At 40.8% G+C, this 19,183-nt stretch overlaps 1 protein-coding gene and 1 pseudogene across 4 annotated transcripts in view; both read right to left on the bottom strand.

Annotated features, from left to right (window-relative positions):
• HIBCH (3-hydroxyisobutyryl-CoA hydrolase) overlaps positions 1 to 16,638 on the bottom strand; it is a 105,195-nt gene extending 88,557 nt beyond the window's left edge. For 2 of the 4 annotated variants that reach the window (XM_025848622.2, XM_073881284.1), the window contains exons 1-2: positions 16,493 to 16,638; positions 9,379 to 9,421 (exon numbers count right to left, since the gene is read on the bottom strand). In XM_025848622.2, the coding sequence (XP_025704407.1) occupies positions 9,379 to 9,421; positions 16,493 to 16,527 (78 nt within the window). In that variant the 5' untranslated portion in view covers positions 16,528 to 16,638. Of the gene's footprint in view, positions 1 to 7,636; positions 7,717 to 9,378; positions 9,422 to 16,492 lie in introns of those variants that run through there. The other 2 variants (XM_073881279.1, XM_025848628.2) reach the window with 2 other exon arrangements.
• Positions 9,465 to 15,981, bottom strand: LOC112836236 (protein SET-like; annotated as a pseudogene).
• Positions 16,639 to 19,183: the final 2,545 nt, after the last annotated feature.

The raw sequence follows: 19,183 nt of genomic DNA, 5'->3' as shown, positions 1-19,183 counted from the left end.
ATGGATGCAAAAATTCTCACCAAAATACTAGCCAATAGGGTCCAACAGTACATTAAAAGGATTATTCACCATGACCAAGTGGGATTTATCCCTGGGCTGCAAGGCTGGTTCAACATCCGCAAATCAATCAACGTGATACAATACATTAACAAAAAAAAAGAACAAGAATCATATGATCCTCTCAATAGATGCAGAAAAAGCATCTGACAAAGTACAGCATCCTTTCTTGATCAAAACTCTTCAGCGTATAGGGATAGAGGGTACATCCCTCAATATCATAAAAGCCATCTATGAAAAACCTACAGCCAATATCATTCTCAATGGGGAAAAGCTGAGGAGCTTTTCCCCTAAGGTCAGGAACGCGGCAGGGATGTCCACTCTCACCACTGCTATTCAACATAGTATTAGAAGTCCTAGCCACAGCAATCAGACAACAAAAAGAAATCAAAGGCATCCAAATCGGCAAAGAGGAAGTCAAACTCTCACTCTTTGCAGATGATATGATACTGTACGTGGAAAACCCAAAAGACTCCACCCCAAAACTGCTAGAACTCATACAGGAATTCAGTAAAGTAGCAGGATATAAAATCAATGCACAGAAATCAGTGGCATTCCTATACACCAACAACAAGATAGAAGAGAGACAAATTAAGGAGTCGATCCCATTAACAATTGCACCCAAAACCATAAGATACCTAGGAATAAATTTAACCAAAGAGGCAAGGGATCTGTACTCAGAAAACTATAAAATACTCATGAAAGAAATTGAAGAAGACACAAAGAAATGGAAAAACGTTCCATGCTCATGGATTGGGAGAACCAACATTGTGAAGATGTCAATGGTACCTAGAGAATCTACGCATTCAATGCAATCCCCATCAAAATACCATCCACTTTTTTCAAAGAAATGGAACAAATAATCCTAAAATTTGTATGGAACCAGAAGAGACCCCGAATAGCCAGAGGAATATTGAAAAAGAAAAGCAAAGCTGGCGGCATCACCATTCCAGACTTCCAGCTCTATTACAAAGCTGTCATCATCAAGACAGTATGGTACTGGCACAAAAACAGTCACATCGATCAACGGACCAGAATAGAGAGCCCAGAAATGGACCCTCAACTCTATGGTCAACTCATCTTCGACAAAGCAGGAAAGAATGTCCAATGGCAAAAAGACAGTCTCTTCAACAAATGGTGTTAGGAAAATTGGACAGCCACATGCAGAAGAATGAAACTGGACCATTTCCTTACACCACACACAAAAGTACACTCAAATGGTTGAAAGACCTAAATGTGAGACAGGAGTCCATCAAAATCCTAAAGGAGAACACAGGTAGCAACCTCTTCGACCTCAGCCGCAGCAACTTCTTCCTAGAAACATCGCCAAAAGCAAGGGAAGCAAGGGCAAAAATGAACTATTGGGACTTCATCAAGATAAAAAGCTTTTGCACAGCAAAAGACAGTCCACAAAACCAAAAGACAACCGACAGAATGGGAGAAAATATTTGCAAATGACCTATCAGATGAAGGGCTAGTATCCAAAATCTATAAAGAACTTATCAAACTCAACACCCAAAGAACAAATAATCCAATCAAGAAATGGGCAGAAGACATGAACAGACATTTTTCCAAAGAAGACATCCAAATGGCCAACAGACACATGAAAAAGTGCTCAACATCGCTCGGCATCAGGGAAATCCAAGTCAAAACCTCAATGAGATACCACCTCACACCCGTCAGAATGGCTAAAATAAACAAGTCAGGAAATGACAGATGTTGGCAGGGATGTGGAGAAAGGGGAACCCTCCTACACTGTTGGTGGGAACGCAAGCTGGTGCAACCCCTCTGGAAAATAGTATGGAGGTTCCTCAAACAGTTGAAAATAGAGCTACCATACGATCCAGCAATTGCACTACTGGGTATTTACCACAAAGATACAAATGTAGGGATCCGAAGGGGTACGTGCACCTCAGTGTTTTATAGCAGCAATGTCCACAATAGCCAAACTGTGGAAAGAGCCAAGATGTCCATCGACAGATGAAGGGATAAAGAAGATGTGGTATATATACACAATGGAATATTATGCAGCCATCAAAAGGAATGAGATCTTGCCATTTGCAAAGACGTGGATGGAACTAGAGGGTGTTATGCTGAGTGAAATAAGTCAATCAGAGAAAGACATGTATCATATGACCTCACTGATACGAGGAATTCTTAATCTCAGGAAACAGAGTGTTGCTGAGTGGTGGGGGGTGGGAGGGATGGGGTGGCTGGGTGATAGACATTGGGGAGGGTATGTGCTATGGTGAGCACTGTGAATTGTGCAAGACTGTTGAATCACAGATCTGTACTTCTGAAACAAATAATGCAAGATATGTTAAGAAAAAAGAAAAAGAAGAAGATAGCAGGAGGGGAAGAATGAAGGGGAGTAGGTCGGAGGGGGAGATGAACCATGAGAGACGATGGATTCTGAAAAACTGAGGGTTCTAGAGGGGAGGGGGGTGGGGGGATGGGTTAGCCTGGTGATGGGTATTAAAGAGGGCACGTTCTGCGTGGAGCACTGGGTGTTATGCACAAACAATGAATCATGGAACACTACATCAAGAACTAATGATGAAATGAATGGTGATTAAGATAACAATAAAAAATTAAAAAATAAATAAAATACATATTAAGCAAAAAAAAAGTAAGGAGATGTTAAAAACATATATATTAAAAGGATAGGATCGTATCAAAAGGACACAAGAGCCAAAATGAAGGAATTCCTAATGGCCAAAGCTAGAAGAATCTGAATAACAATGTAATACTAGAGTATAACCCAAAAGAATAAAATATCAATGAGTCCACTGATATAAATAATGGAATAAATAAATGGAGAATGCTCTTCCCTACAAATTTCTAAATAATATATGTAGAAATCCCCCTTCCAGTAGGTAGAGCTTACTCCTCTCACCCTGAGTGTGGGCTGAACTTGCTTCCAAAGAACAGAATGTGAAAAGGGGAAAATAACTTTAGTGAGGAGAAACCCAAAAAACACATCTTTAACCAAGTGATAAAGGTCAGCATCACCAGCTATGTTATGTGACTGTCATGCATCCCAGAGGCATTCATCAAAACCCACAGATACTGTCTGTTACACTGTGATGAGAAGGGGGCTTTTCCTTTGTGATAGTCTCTCCAAAAAACTTTTAACTGCAGTCTAATTATTAAAAACAAAACAAAAACACCAGACACAGCCCATATTAGAGGATATTCTATAGGCTAGCTGGCTAATACTACCGCCCCCCAAACATTCAAGGTCATAAAAAGTTAAGACTCAGAAACTGTCACAGACCAGAAAAGAGTATTTGTATTGGTTTTCCCTTGCTCCCCAAGTTCCACGGGGGGTGACAACATGGAAGGCCCAGATGAATGCTTGCATATGCAGTGGATGGCATTACAGGACAGCAATATGGAATATGGGGAACCTGCTGGTTTGTAGCAATCTGTAAGCAGGCCTGCTCTCCTGTCCCAGAGGGAGATATCATCTTTTCTTTAAAGTTGCTTGCAGCAAATACAACYCTGGGARAATGACCYAKRYAWGKMRWGARSYCAAGMKCYTGRSYTCWYKMYWTRYMTRGGTCATTYTCCCAGRGTTGTATTYRSYRAATACAACYCTGGGARAATGACCYAKRYAWGKMRWGARSYCARGMKCYTGRSYTCWYKMCWTRYMTRGGTCATTYTCCCAGRGTTGTATTYRSYRAATACAACYCTGGGARAATGACCYAKRYAWRKMRWGARSYCARGMKCTTGRSYTCWYKMCWTRYMTRGGTCATTYTCCCAGRGTTGTATTTGCTGCAAGCAACTTTAAAGAAAAGATGATATCTCCCTCTGGGACAGGAGAGCAGGCCTGCTTACAGATTGCTACAAACCAGCAGGTTCCCCATATTCCATATTGCTGTCCTGTAATGCCATCCACTGCATATGCAAGCATTCATCTGGGCCTTCCATGTTGTCACCCCCCGTGGAACTTGGGGAGCAAGGGAAAACCAATACAAACATGATGCTCAACGCTGCCCCATGTGCCACTAATAACAGAATCCTTGGTCTCCAACTCAAGGGTTTTACATCTTCTGCCAGCATCCATAAAATAGTAAAAGGCTAACTATTAGTTTGTAATTGGGGTAAAAAAATCAAATCCCAAACCCAATGTTGTCCAGCCAGCCCCAAATGCCCTTGGCCCTCCACCTGCCCCATCCCAGTCACAGCCCTCTCCCTCTCTATAAAAATATAACTATCCTGGTATGTACAGTAAACACAAAGTGTACATGCAAAAACATACCATCTGTTTTTTTTAAATGGATATATTTTTCAACTTTTTTTTTTTTTTAAGAGAGGGAAATGGGTGAGGGGGAGAGAGAATCTTAAGCAGGCTCCATGCCCAGCACTGAGCCAAATGCAGGGCTTGAGCTCAATAACCTTGAGATCATGCCCTGAGACAAAAATCAAGAGTCAGACACTTAACCGACTGAGCCACCCAGGAACCCCTGTTTTTCAAGTCTCCTAATCTACCAGTTCTCCCTTCATCCCTCTCTTTTCCTTACAATTTGTTGAAAACAACGAGCCACTTAACCTATAAAATTTCCCAGGATTTTGCTGACTGCACATGCATGCTACCTACTTATTTTTTACAGCTGTGCATTCTTACGTATCAATTTAATCAGTCCCCTACTGATAAACATTGAGTAATTTTCAATTTTTACTATTACAGTGATGCAGGAATATTTTTAAGCATGGATCTCCAAGTGTTTTTGCAGGACATTTACAGAGGGTCAGACTTTGAGCAAAGAATATTCCAGAATCTCCTGGTAATGCCACTGGAGTGATGTAAATGAATAAATAAAAGGATTTTTTTCCTACCTGAAAAAATTCATGGCCTTCTCAAAACCTAAAAACTATTAATGCATTAATCAAAATTATTCAAGCAAAAGGATAGAAAAAAAAGATGAACTTTCCAGTATTAGCATAATTTATATGTTAATTCTGCAGAAAAAATTAAATCCCTTTTCCAAAAATATCACAAATTTTTAACTAAAATCTAGAAAAGGTTTCTATGGAGAAAAATATCATATGAGGGAAGATTACAGAGACTAGAGTCAGAAATGAAATTCTCGTACAACCCAAAGTTGGGGGGCAGGGAGAAGGGGGAGACAGAAGGGATAAAAGGGAACAGAGAGGGGAAAGAAGAAATGCTTCTTGCCAGAGCTGTTTTAAAGGAGGAAAAGCAATTTAAGGTGGGAATTAGAACTTTCTTAAATCTTTATTGTTCATCCAGAAAAGACAACAGGTTCACATTTATTTTCAAATATTTTTATTTTCAAATATTTTCTTAGGCAATCAGCAAAAGCTGTTCCTTATTTTCAACTTGCTATTTAAAAGTTTTCCATGGACATTATGCTAAACACTTGACTAAACTCTTCACTTAATCCTCAAAACCCCCCTAATGAGTTATATACCAGGAACTCCCTTCCACAGATAAGGAAATTGAGGCCCACAGAAGTTAGATCACTTGCCTGGAATCACACAGCTTTGGGGCAGGACCAAGATTCAAACCTAGGTCTATCTCATTCTAGAACTAATGCTCTAACCATTATAGCCCCTAAACTGACTCTCCCAATTATCTTCTTCAAATGATATCATCTCACCCACTTTAACCCACTCCACAGAACTTTTTCCACTCCTGTAAGGCCTGAGTGACCCATTATATACAACTAACTATTCAAAAGAGAAATGAAGGAAACTTGCTAAAATGAATGAACACCATCAACACACAGCTCTGCTGAAATGAATACATGAAGTCGGCCAAAATAAAATCCCTAAAACACACGCAACTTTAGAATAACTGTTCTGCTAGAACATGGAACTATTCTGGCAAAATCCATAGTAGCAACATTTCCCAAAGTGTGCAAAAGGATGATTACCGCTGCTATGTAGAAGGATAAAATGACTCATGGTCAAATCAGCTTGGGGGGAAAAATTTAAACCAACATAAATAAGTTTCTTTCCTGTAAGACATTTCTTTGTATTTAACATGCAAATATTAAATGTAAACTTTTAAAATACAATGAGCAGTTTTCTTACTTGATTAAACTTTTTTTTTTTCATGGAATATTTACCTCTTGGGATTTGTATTTGGCAGGCTGCACTTTGGAAAACACTTTAGAGCTTTCATAAACATTGTGAGAAATGAACCTTTCCTTTGAGGAAAATCCAATACCTGGCACACAGCAGGTATCCCAAAAATGTTTAATAAGCTGAATGAACAATCCATCATTCTAGTGATGCAGTCCTGCTATAACTCAAGCCTAAAGCAAGCGGCACATTGTCGATACCCAAATTCCAATCTTAAGCATACACCTTTCATTATATGTAACAACCGCTGCCATCAGACAAGGTTGCCACCCAAAGACAGACCCCAGAAAAATCCTACTGTAAGCAGAACATGATTTCTTTTGACATCTGACTTTCCTCTTTATCCAATCACATACCCTTCCCACTCCTAAGATTTACATCAATTTCCAGCTAATGTTGAATGCCATTAAATTTAAATCACTGTAACCCAAACAGGACACCAAAGCACAAGATTCTTAGCGTCAAACAACATTTAATAAATGCTGATCACTCAAGCTTCACTCAATCCTTCCTGACTTCAAACTGGGTCCGTAAATTCCGCCACGTGGCAATACTTTAGGGAGCTGTGCTCTATTCCTTCACCTTTTGTGATACCTTCTACTTTATATCTTCAATTATTACCTCTAAGCTGCTGGCTCAAACCTTCATCTATATCTTTACTTCTCCAGAAGCCCAGGCCCCTATTTCCAACTGCCTGCGAGAATTGCAGGAGTAACTACATGTGCCCCATGCTCAATTTGGTAAAAACCAATTTACCAACAAATTTCTCCCCAACAAATCTGTCTCTTGTCCTCTATTCCCTATAAAAGGTTACAGCATCACCATTTTCTCGGTCAACCAAACTCAAAATGTTGGTGCCATCTCTGATTCCTACTTGTTCTCCTCCCCTCTCTGCCAATGATTTGAGGCAGTTACCAAGTACCAGAGAATTTATTTCCAAAATGACTCTCCTATCTATCCATTCTGTTCTATTCCTATATTGTAGCCATGCAGAATTATTACAATTTTCCTTCCTGGCAGATTTCCAGAACCTCTGCCAGACGGTCTATCCTTCACACTGCCGTCAGAGAAATTTTGCTATAACACAATTTTAATCTTGTCCCTGTCATTCAAAAATGGTCTATGACTCCCTATCAACTTCAAAACATCCAAGTTATTTGGCAGGGGCTTCAAGTCTGTCCACATCCAGTTCTGGGTAAACTCCCCAGGCCCACCATTGCACAGCACTCCTCAAACGGATACTCAGAAAGCCCTGAATGTGACCGCCATCCTCTTGTGTCACCATTCTTGCCACCTAGAATAGGCACATTATGCAACAGAAAACAGATTTTAGAGTCACAGAGATGCAGACATTAGGGTCACAGAAGGACTGCTTGGGAAACAGCCTATCTCTGAAATGCATCTAAAAGCCAACACTGGAAACAAGATGATTCAGCCCTCAGACCCTGATGAAAGTTCAGCTTACCTTCCTTCCCTCAATACAACTGATGCCTTAGGTAACCATAGTCCAGGTGAACTGGATTCTGTCTTATCTTTCTATTCTACCTGTGGACATATGTGTAAATATGAATCAGCAACATTGTTTTATGTTCTTTTTCCAGGAAACTCCTCAGATCCCATGTGAATGTACTAAAATAATTAAGGGTAGGAAGGGTGACTCCAGTCTTCATTTGCTCATCTGCACTTAGGCTTGAGACACATTCTGCAGGAGTTACTTAATACCCACTCTGCCTCAGGCTATACAGCACAGTAAGAAAGTCTATGGAGCCAGACTGGATTCAAATCCCACATCCTATTTACCAGCTGCATGACATTGAGGCATATTTCATAGCCTCTCTGACCCTCAATTTCTGACCCATTAAATAGGGGTAAGGCCATAATCCCTTAACCAAAATCCCTTAACCAAAAACCCTTGGGTCAAGATGTGTTTTGAAATCCAGAAAATTTTCTAGATTTTGGAAAGGTAACACAATACATATTAATACTATTTAAAAAAACCCAAGTGGAATCTAGTCAGCACACTACAATAAAATGCTTTAACACTTCTGCATTAAACTATGAACATATGCACTTGTTAGGATAAAGAAAAAAGAGCTTCAAGTACGTTCAAGTCAGATTTTTGTCACAAAATGCATTTATCACAAACTAACCACAAACTTTTCATTATGAGGTTTCAGAATTACAGAAAAAAGATCTGTAGTATCTACTCTATAGGACTATAATGAGAATCAACTGATCTAATACATACCAAGTACTTGGAAGAGCACCTGGCATACAGTAAGCGCAAATCAGAGTAACTTATTTTTATGTGCGAGGTACTTGTCAGGCCGCAGGAGAGTGTTTTAGTCCATCTAGGCCGTTATAAGAAAAATATCCCAGACTGGGTGGCTTAAACAACACTTTTCACAATTCTAGAGGCTGGGAAGTCCAAGATCAAGGCACTTGCTAATTCAGTGCCTCATGAAGTCCCTCTTCTGGTTCACAGAAGGCTGTCTTCTCACTGTGTCCTTCCTCACAAGGCAAAACAGGTAAGAAAGCTCTCTGGAGTCTCTCTTATATATAGGGTCACTGATCCCTTTCATGAGAACAGCACCCTCCTGACCTAATCATCTCCTAAAGGCCCCCACCTCCAAATACCATCACACTGGGAATTAGACTTCAACATATGAATTCTGGAGTGATACAAAGATTCAGTCCATAGCACTGAGATACAAAAATGAATAAAAATTATTTCTTCCTCTCAAAATGGTAAACTAAAAACATCTAAGTTCTGAAAGGGTACTAAAGGCATCTAAGCTTTGGAAGAATAAGTACAATAGTAGCTAGCAAGTATAAAATGATTACATGCCAAGCACTGGTGCTAGATTTTTAAATGAAATATTTATTATTCACAAGCATTCTACGATAGATACTATTATCCGCATCTTATCATGTCTAAAAGGAAGCTGAGAGATATGAGGTAATCTACCCAAGATTAAGTAGTGGACTCATTATTTAAGCCCAAGCATTCTGACTTGAAGGTCCACGCTCTTACTCATAACCTTATACCATCTCCTAGTTATGTGTCAAGTCTTGACCTATAAAATTAGGAACCATGGTGCAAGAAGGGCAACAAAATCTGCCAGTATTCCTCTACTTCCCTAACAATGACATTTTACATTGCACATTATAATCTAACAATGCCAACAAAACAAAATCCAAACTTACCAAATGTTGCAGTATGATATCAGTTCTTTTGAATGAATTAAACCTGAAATAAATGTAGAATACAATGAACACAGTAACATGAGTAGTCATGTCTCAATGTATAAATACTGTATTTCCTTTGGTTTTAGCCTCTTCTAAAAGGTATTACAAAAAAAAAAATGAATTTGGAACAAAAAAGGGTAGAGATTCTTTTCCCACTGTATTCTGTTCAAGGTATTTCCCCCCAAAATAAATTGAAAACCAAGGTATAAAGGAAAAGGGACCTCAAAAAACAGAGCAACTGAACACAAGAGGTGGGGGAGTTGGGAAGACTGCAACTTGCTCCAGAGGCCTGGAGAAAATTTAAAAAGGTTAGAATCCATTAGAGTTCCATTAATCCTTTCTCCTACATCCTCCTCTCCTTCCTCCCACTCATCATCATGTTCATCTCCTTCATTATCATGTCAAGAACCAAGTGGCACTATAATGGATTTGGCCAAGTGTCATCTTTGATGACCTCTCCTGAACTCATCTGCACCTCCATCAGAATCATCAGTAAACCAGAGAAAGAGCTCTCTGGGTCTCTCATGCTCTCTCTTCCTGCTGGCTTTATTCTGCACTTAACTTGAACATTTTGTCAAATGCTTTCTAGATTTCCATTTGATTTCAGTGGACTTTGAAGATGGATCACCACTCTCATTTGGATGAAATTCCTTGGAAAGAACTTTATTTTCAAAGTAAGGTTTTCTATCAAAATATCTATTCTGTAACCTGATTTAATATCTTCAAATTCTGTCACTTCAACTCTTGTCAAATAATGCAGTGCAGACACTTGTGGATGAGTGACAAATGTTAACCCAAAAATGTAGGATTTGGACAATCAATTCCAACCTCTTCTGAAAAAAGTGGTCAGCAGTGTTATAGGTCTATTCTACTTTCAAAATCTCACTGGCTTGTTCAAGTCTACTGCATTCTGTACTTCATTAATGTATTCAACTGATCCTTGCTGTTATTTTTCTGAGGTCTTATGGGCTCCACTGTGGTTGAAGTTGAGTTCCTTTTTATTGACCCTGGTGGGGTCAGGGATGGGGGAGGCAAAGGGTGAAGGCAGCAACTTGGTCCAGTCGCCTCTAGTAATATTTTATAAACGGTCATCTACACAAAACCAATACAAAGCCAATAAAAATATTTATTTAAAAATAAATACTTATGATATGGATAGTCATGATAGAAATTACCAAAAGCAAGCTATAAAAGAAACATAACACACTTCTAAGTTTGTTTTAAAAGTGTTAGGCTAGACATACAAAGCTTAAGACACAGTTTGGCAAAAGTGATCAGTAATAACAGAAGTCAAAATGGTAGAGGGTGGAGGAAGTTGGGGGGGGCAGGAGGAAATCTGGAGTGGCAGAAATTATCTCTATCTAGATGATGGTTACAGGACTGTATACAAGTGCAAAAGTTAACTGAGCTACAGACTTCAGAATAGTACATTTCAGTACTTCATGTACATTACAATTAAATAAGTAAAAGCAGCATGGGGGTGGGCAGTGACTAGAAGGAGCATGAGGAGGGCCTCTGAGATGCTGGTACTATCATTTTTTTCTTGATCCATGTGCCAGTGAAATGGATACGTTCGGTTTGTGAAAATTCATCAAATTGTATTTTTATGCTCCGGGCTTTTAAGATTTTATCTGACAGAGAGAAAGAGTGTGAGCACAAGCAGAGGGAGCAGGAGAGGGAGAAGCAGGCTCCCCACTGAGCAGGGACCCCATTGCAGGGCTTGATCCCAGGACCCTGGGATAATGACGTGAGCCAAAGGCAGACGCTTAACTAAGCCACCCAGGCGCCCCTATGATTCAGGCCTTTTTTAAAAGTCCCCCAAAAGATATTGCTCTTCCCTTCAAGCAACTCAAAGTATAGTGAAGAGAGATGCATATAAAAATAGTGTTATTAAGATATATCGGATGCATGCTAAACAAGTGAAAGTTAAGATGTATGAAGTCAAGTCAAGGGTGGAATCTGTAGCAGCAGCAGCCTGATTAAGGACTGTGCACATGTATAGATACATATACTATCTGAGGGAACTCATAAATCACCAATTTACTAATTTTTCAAGGATACTTTGAGATTTGAGGGACAACTGTTTAGCTGAGCCATGAAAAAAGGTAATATGCCCATTGTCATCATTGTAGCTACATTTTAGGTGACTGAATTTATAAAAATATTTGTAATACATCTTTCCAGGATTCTTACTTTCCTCTTATATTACATTTAAATTGATTACTACTACCCCCCAAAAAAGGGAAACCACTGATTTGTTTAAATCAGTCACACTTCACATTTCTAGACTAGCATATTTTGAATTTGTTTTACCACAAGTAAAACATTCTTATTCTAGCCCAGTAATTCCATAACTTGTCTGCACATTAGAATCACCTGGAAACTCTAATAAACATTCCAAAGCCCAGGTCACACCCAAGACCAGTTAACTCAAACTCTGGAGGTGGGACACAGGCATAAGTATTTTGTTTGAAGCTCCCCCAAATGATTCCAAAGCACAAACAAGCCGTCATTAAAATCAATATTTTATAAAAATTAAACTGAAGTGACAGATACTAGCTTATTTAGGGATATTTTCTAAATAGGGATTTCATATAGACTTTTAAAATCTGAGCTATATTTATCCTGAAGCACCATTTAAAAATTTTTTTTGAACTTAAAAACTTCCGAAAAGATAAAATTAAGAATGAAAAATTTAAGCACTAATTTCTTTAGATCCAGCATAACCCAGAATTCCTTAATTAGACCAGTACCCAAATGCCAGTTCAAGGTTAAAGATGGTGCTACCAGACTGGGTAGTCTTTTCCAACAGCTTAAGCACCACCTATGGCATAGAAACACACGGACCTAGCTTCAAGTCCTAGTTTCATTCGTGAGATAGAATTTTAGCTCATTCAAAGAAAGTTCACGTAAACCTACCAAATGCAAGTGCACAGCACCGTGCACAGCATTTTAAAGATCCCAAAAGCTCTGGACCAATTGCTATAAAACAGAAAAACCTAAGTACAACTAAGTTCCTTACCAGCCTCTATGTAATAATATTAATTTTATTTGTTCCAATTTCTACTCAACCGTTATTTAAAATCTGCTGTTAACTTTTACATCTCAGAAATGTATTTGAGTATTCAGAGTCCCCAAATAATTCTGAATTGAAGGTCTTCCCTTTCCTTCCTGTTGGCTCCAAAACTGCCATCTGGTGGAGGGGAAGAGGACATGCACCTTCCAGCTACTAATTTACTAAATCACTTTCTTAGACTTACTTCCTTCAGGTGAGGGTCAACTTATCTGCTTGGGGCAGCTGTTCTCAAAGTGTGGTTCCTGGACCAGCACCACCAGCATCCCAGGGGCACATGTCAGAAATGCAAATTGTTGGATGCACCCCAGAGGTACTGAATTGGAAACGGTGGGGTGAGCCCAAAAATCTGTGTTTAACAAACCCTCCAGGTGAGTCTGAGACATGCTGAAGTTAAAAACAACTGTCTTAAAAGGATGAGAACATTATCATTTAGGAGATTTCTGCAATTCTCCGATAAATCACACACAAGTTTATAAAATTAAACAACTTCTCATGGAACTGTTTAAGATGAAATAATGAAAATAGTGCTTAATGAAGATTACAGCAGAAGTAGGCAAGATAGAAGGTGAATAGAACAGAAAAATCAAACCCAAGACCAAGCAATTCAGGCATGAACTGATGAACAGCAGCTGCAGAAACAAAGGAATGATTTTTAGGAGATATTATGAAGTTAAAACTCAATGGAAAGGAAAAGAACTTTGTTAATAACAATTCTAAGAGTTCAAGCTAGGGTAGCTAAGAGACTATAGGTACTGAAAAAGCTGGCAAGGAAACTAGCTGGTTTGTAGAATGAAATATAAAGTCCATTTTCAGTTTCTTGAGCCTGTACTGACATAAGTGGAAACATTCAACAGCAAGTAGAGAGACTGGAGTTTGAAAGAAAAGTCAGAACTGAAGCTATGTCACAAAGTCACATGCACAGATAATCACTGAGGCATAAGAAAGTCTCAGCTGTCCTTGAGGAATGAAAAAGCTGCAGCTGAAAATTAGTGGCCTGAATGCTGCCTGGGTCTACTAATGTGTTTTGTCTGGTCAGCAGTGTTTTAAAACCAGGCATTTAAAATCAAAAGATTTCACCAAAAAATTCAGTTTCCCAGAAAAATTAGTAGTTATAGAAACCTTGGGTCTACATTCTATAATGGTAACAATGCCGGCCTGGGGCTGAGAAGCTGGCTCCTTTACACAGAGCACTTTCTCTAGCTCACAAGTTCCCTACCAGTCACCACTGCTGTTGTCTAGCCAGCATTACTAGATGCCTCTGCATTTGGGGCTGTGACTCCTAACACAGAAAAAATATAACAGAGAAATCAAATATTGAGCCTTCCGAAACAACTGTGTAGAAGAAAAAGAGGCAACTCAAAAAGAACCAAAACAATGTGGTTCAGCCCACTATAGAGCAGATGGAGAAAGCAAGGAGTACTATTAACAACTTAAAAGACCAACCTCTTTTTTTTTTTTAAGATTTTATTTATTCATTTGAGAGACAGAATGAGAGAGAGAGAGTACATGAGAGGGGGGAAGGTCAGAGGGAGAAGCGGACTCCCCGCTGAGCAGGGAGCCCGATGCAGGACTCCAGGACCATGATCCGAGCAGAAGGCAGTCGCCCAACCAACTGAGCCACCCAGGCGCCCCAAGACCAACGTCTTTGAAGAGCCTCCCGACCCCTCTCTTTCATTTCTAAATCTCTCCTACTTGTCCTTTTCCTTTAAGACACTTATCTGAGTTTGTAACTAAGTATGACTTTTGTTTAAATATTTGTTTCTTGTCTGCTTTCTTTTGGGACTTCAAGGGCCTTAATAAGAAACAAGAGCCAGATTGGCTACGAGGTAACAAAAGGGCCCAGAACTCCCAGAAGCTAGAATATAACACTATTATAGAATTCATGAATTAGGGCCAAATCTTTGAAATCAGGCTGGGAAATTTTTATTTAATTCCATAAGTAGGAGGACACCTCAAAGAACTTCTTAGCAGAAGAATGGCAGGCCCTGAAGTGAACTTTAGCAAGATTAACCTAGCAGTCACATGCAGAAGCTATTCAAATTGGGAATAAGTCCACCAATCAAGTTTCTGCAAAATGAACAACTGAAAAATTTGAGAAGATTGTTCAAATTCGAATCAGCAGGAAGAGATAAGGATTGGGAGTGTGGAAGAACTTAGATAACTTTAAAAATCTAGAAGAACAATAGTTCCAAGAAGTTGAAAGTGCAGATGAGTATGGGTTACACTTATGTGCAAATTAACACTTGAGGTGCAAATGAGATGTTCAGGTGGTTGTGACTTGTACTAGCATTTATGATAAATCAAGGTTAGACACACAAATTTGAGAGTTCTCTTCAGAGAGGTACTTTATTTGGGAACTCCCCCCAAAATGCCCAGGGGCTGTACTGGCACCATGACAAGATAAGAATTAGTAGAGAGGTACATGGGAAAGACAGTGGCAGAGAGCCAAGGAAGACCAGAGTTCAAGAGGAACTGCCCAACAATGTCAACCACAGCACAGAGGCCTTATTTCCTCTCCAAAACACTCTGTGGCACCCTATTCCTTAATACATTTATGGGTTAGGCTATTGTAGACTAGGTGACACTGGCCTCAGGTCTCTCCTTTGCTAGGGCAATACCCACTCCAAAGCCCTGGAAAAGGCATCCCTAATCAAACCCCTAAACTGGTCCAGGACTCACCTAGTCAGTCTGCACCCTGAGATGAGGGGTGGAATAAATAAAGCCAGCCTGAATTCTGGGGATGACAGATTGTTTCCCAAGTCAGTTAATTTTGTTAGCAGGTATTCCCAATTTGTTTCTCAGATAACTTGGTATTTGCTCACAACTTCAAAAAGCAGCCGCAGTAATGACACGTGCTGATTTTCTTAGTATTTGCCATCTCTCCCTGAGCTGTTCAGAGACACAGGGACAGCTAATTTCGAGGTACTAAAAAAATGAAGAAGGAAAGCAACTCCTCCATTTTTCTTCATTGATTGAGACCCAGGTCTGTGGATACAATGTTAAACAACCAGACGTTTATCTCTAGAGAAAAGACTATTCCCTTCTTAAACCAAATAAGCATTTCCATCCTTTTCCCCCAAGGCAAACTCAAAGACTAAAGAACTCAGCAACTGAAGTTATGGAGTAAATAAGATGGTTCTCCCTTCAAGTAGTCACAGCTACCACCTGAATGCACATGGGCAGGCAGTAGGCCTCAAGACTAACGCTGCCTAACATCCTTAACTCATTACTACCAGATTTCCTTTGCAGAGCTCAAGCTGCATTCAGCAGCACTTTCCAAAAGTTAAACACGATGTTTGGACACATACTCCACCAAGCCACGTTATGTGTCCACAACACTAGCCTCAAAGTTCCACACACCTGGATTAAGGCTGGAGCCATCCGACAGAACTGAACAATAAAGTCACACCACAAGCGCAGGTGCAACAACTGCCAAAGCAGGAGCGTTCGTTAGCTGCACAAAACATGCCACAAAATTCCTCCATGTTGAAGGCGCCTGGGTGGCTCAGCTGGTTAAGCAACTGCCTTCGGCTCAGGTCATGATCCTGGAGTCCCTGGATCGAGCCCCGCATCAGGCTCCCTGCTCAGCGGGGAGTCGGCTTCTCCCTCTGACCCTCCCCCCTCTCATGCTCTCTCTCTTTCTCTCAAATAAGTAAAAAATCTTAAAAAAAAAAAAAATTCCTCCATGCTGAAACCCTGCCTGTCCCCCAAACTATACTCAGCTTTGAAGAAAGGAAATGGGGGATCAAAAGTAAAGAAAGTAGTGTGGGGATCAAGGCTAAATAAGAGCCAGAGGGGCAGAAAACGAAGGGGATGCTGCAAAGGTGCTAAATACAGGAAGAGCGAGACACAGAGAAGGCCGGGCTCAGCTCTAAGAGGGGCGCCTCCAAGTGTCACTAGAAACTTCGAGGCCAGACGGTCCCCACCGGCGCACGACCCTCTGCAACCTCGGCGAGCACAGCCCAGGAGCCTGCGCTAGACAGCTCGCTCACTCACCTCCACACGAGCCTCCACATCTGCTGCAGCCCCATGTCAAAGACACCCGCGAGCGGAAAGTAGTAGAAGGCGGCGCGCAGGAGAATCGAGTCGCCTCACGTCAGACCCACCCACCGCCGCCCTGCTCCTCCCAGCGCCGCCGGACACAGATGACAAGTCCTCCAGGCGGCCAGAGAGGCCCTAGACGGGATGTTTTTCAGCTGCGCGACGCTGAGGGGCGGGGCGAGAACCGCTGCGGGAGGAAATGTATTGAGGGCGGGTGGAGAGGACGGGCTGGGGCTCGGCTGGGGGGCGGGGCTGAGCGAAGGCGGAGGGCGAGGTGGGGCAGGGCTGAAGGAGCGGTAGGGAGCGGAACCCGGCTGAAGAGGAGAAAAGAAATTGATCCCTAGAGGAGTTCCTGCGTGGCTCAGTAGATTAAGCATCAGACTCTTGGTTTTGGCTGGGATCAGGATGGTCGATGGAGCCCTATGCTGGGCTCCCCTCTCAGTGGGGAGTCCACTTTAAGAGTCTCCCTCTGCCCCTCCCCCTCTCTCAAATAAATAAATCAGAAAAAAGAAACGGGGGGGCGCCTGCGTGGCTCAATCGTTAAACGTCTGCCTTCGGCTCAAGATGACTTGAGGGTCCTGGGATTGAGCCCCGCATCGGGCTCCCTGCTCTTTGGGGAGCCTGCTTCTCCCTCTCCCACTCCCCCTGGGTTGTGTTCCCTCTCTCGCTGTGTCTCTCTGTCAAATAAATAAATAAAATCTTAAAAAAAAAAAAAAGAAAAGAAAGAAAGAAAAGAAATTGTTCCCCAGAGGCTCTCTTGGGCTAGGCTTGACCAGCAGGGATTGACATGAAAAACTTTGCTTGAATTAAAATAAAAATTTAGTATTCTGGCTCAGTTGGTTAGGCAACTGCCTTTGGCTCAGGTCATGATCCTGGAGGCCCCAGGATCGAGTCCCGCATCGGGCTCCCTGCTTGGCGAGGGGCCTGCTTCTCCCTCTAACACTCCCCGCTCTCATGTACTCTCTCTCTCATTCTCACTCTCTCAAAATAAATAAATAAATCTTTAAAAAAAAATTTAGTATTCTCTTTTTTGCGAATCAGATGAAATAGACTTGATAATAGGACGCTGATGTAGTTTAAATCCTAGCCTTAACCCCAAAGACAAACAGGCATCACAGAAGGAACTACTGACCTATAATTCAGTTTTTAACCAGCTCTGGAACATCAATATCTGATATCAGCATCTGACATTGCCATCATGTCTCATTCAGCGTGCCCAAAAAATGAACGGATCATTCAACCCAGCATGGTTTATTGGAAAGCGTGAGCTTTCCTGTTAAACAGCCCAAGATTCAAATCTTCCCTGTTCCCATAGCTTCATGTGCATGGAACCTGCGTCTCACAGGGCCCCATGCTTAGAAGGGCCCTGTTCTACTTTTAACAATTTTTTAACAAGGTGCCCCACATTTTCTTTTTGCTGTAGACAGGTCTACAAATTATGTAGTCGGTCCTGTTCTGTCCCTAGCATGCTAATAGTTTAGTGACCTTGGGCAAATTATATAACCGAAGATGTTTCTCAAAAGTGTTAATATCATTTTGGACTAAGAATTCTAGTTGCAGACAGCCCACAGAATAGGAAAAAAAAATTGCAAATGATATATTTAATAAGGATTTTGTACCTAGAACTATTACAACTCAATAATAATTTTAAAAAATCATTCCATTTCAAAGTGGGCAATGGATCTGAATAGACAGTTCTCCAAAGAAGATCTACAAATGATCAATAATCATACGAAAAGATCCTCAACATGACTAGCCATCAAGGAAGTGAAAATCAAAACCATAATGAGATATGACTTTATACCCACTAAGATGGTTATAATCAAAAAGATAGAAAATAGGAGGTGTTGGTAAAGATGTAAAGAAATAAGAATCTTCATACACTGCTGGTGAGAATGTAAAGTTTTATGGCCATTTTGGGAAAAAAAATCTAGCAATCCCTCAATTGGTTAAATACAGAGTTACCATAAGACCTAATAATTCCACTCCTATGTATATACCCAAAAGAAATGAAAGTAGTCCACACAAATGTTTACAGCTACTCATAATAACCAAAAAGTGGAAACAACTCAAATGTGTCTCAACTGATGGATTTTAAAAAAGTGATATATCTGGGGTGTCTACATGGCTCAGTTGGTTAACAACTGCCTTCGGCTCAGGTCGTGGTCCTGGAGTCCCAGGATCCAGCCCCACGTCTGGCTCCCTGCTCAGCGGAGAGCCTGCTTCTCCCTTTGCCCCTCACCCTGCTCCTGCACACACTCTCTCTCTCAAATAAATATTTTTTTAAAAAATAATTTAAAAAGTGATATATCCAGGGTGCCTGGGTGGCTCAGGCAGTGAAGCATATTCCTTCGGCTCAGGTCATGATCCCAGAGTCCTGGGATTGAGTCCCAGATCGGGCTCCCTGCTTAATGGGGAGTCTGCTTCTCCTTCTTCCTCTGCCCCTCCCCCTGCTCGTGCTCTCTCTCTCTCTCTCTCTCTCTCAAATAAATAAATAAGATCTTTTTAAAAAAAGTGATATATCCATATAATGAAATATTAGACAATGAAAAAAATGAACTAAAGCTAAACATGCTACAACATAGATGAACCTTGAAAACGCTATGCTAAGTGGAAGAAACCAAGCACAAAAGACCACATGCTAAC

Source organism: Callorhinus ursinus, unplaced genomic scaffold (assembly GCF_003265705.2).
Source record: "Callorhinus ursinus isolate GAN/ISIS: 27379988/994484 unplaced genomic scaffold, GSC_fseal_2.0 scaffold2, whole genome shotgun sequence".
In the NCBI taxonomy this organism is placed as follows: domain Eukaryota; kingdom Metazoa; phylum Chordata; class Mammalia; order Carnivora; family Otariidae; genus Callorhinus; species Callorhinus ursinus.
Note: the sequence above shows the minus strand (reverse complement) of the source record. Positions and strands in the feature narration are given on the sequence as shown.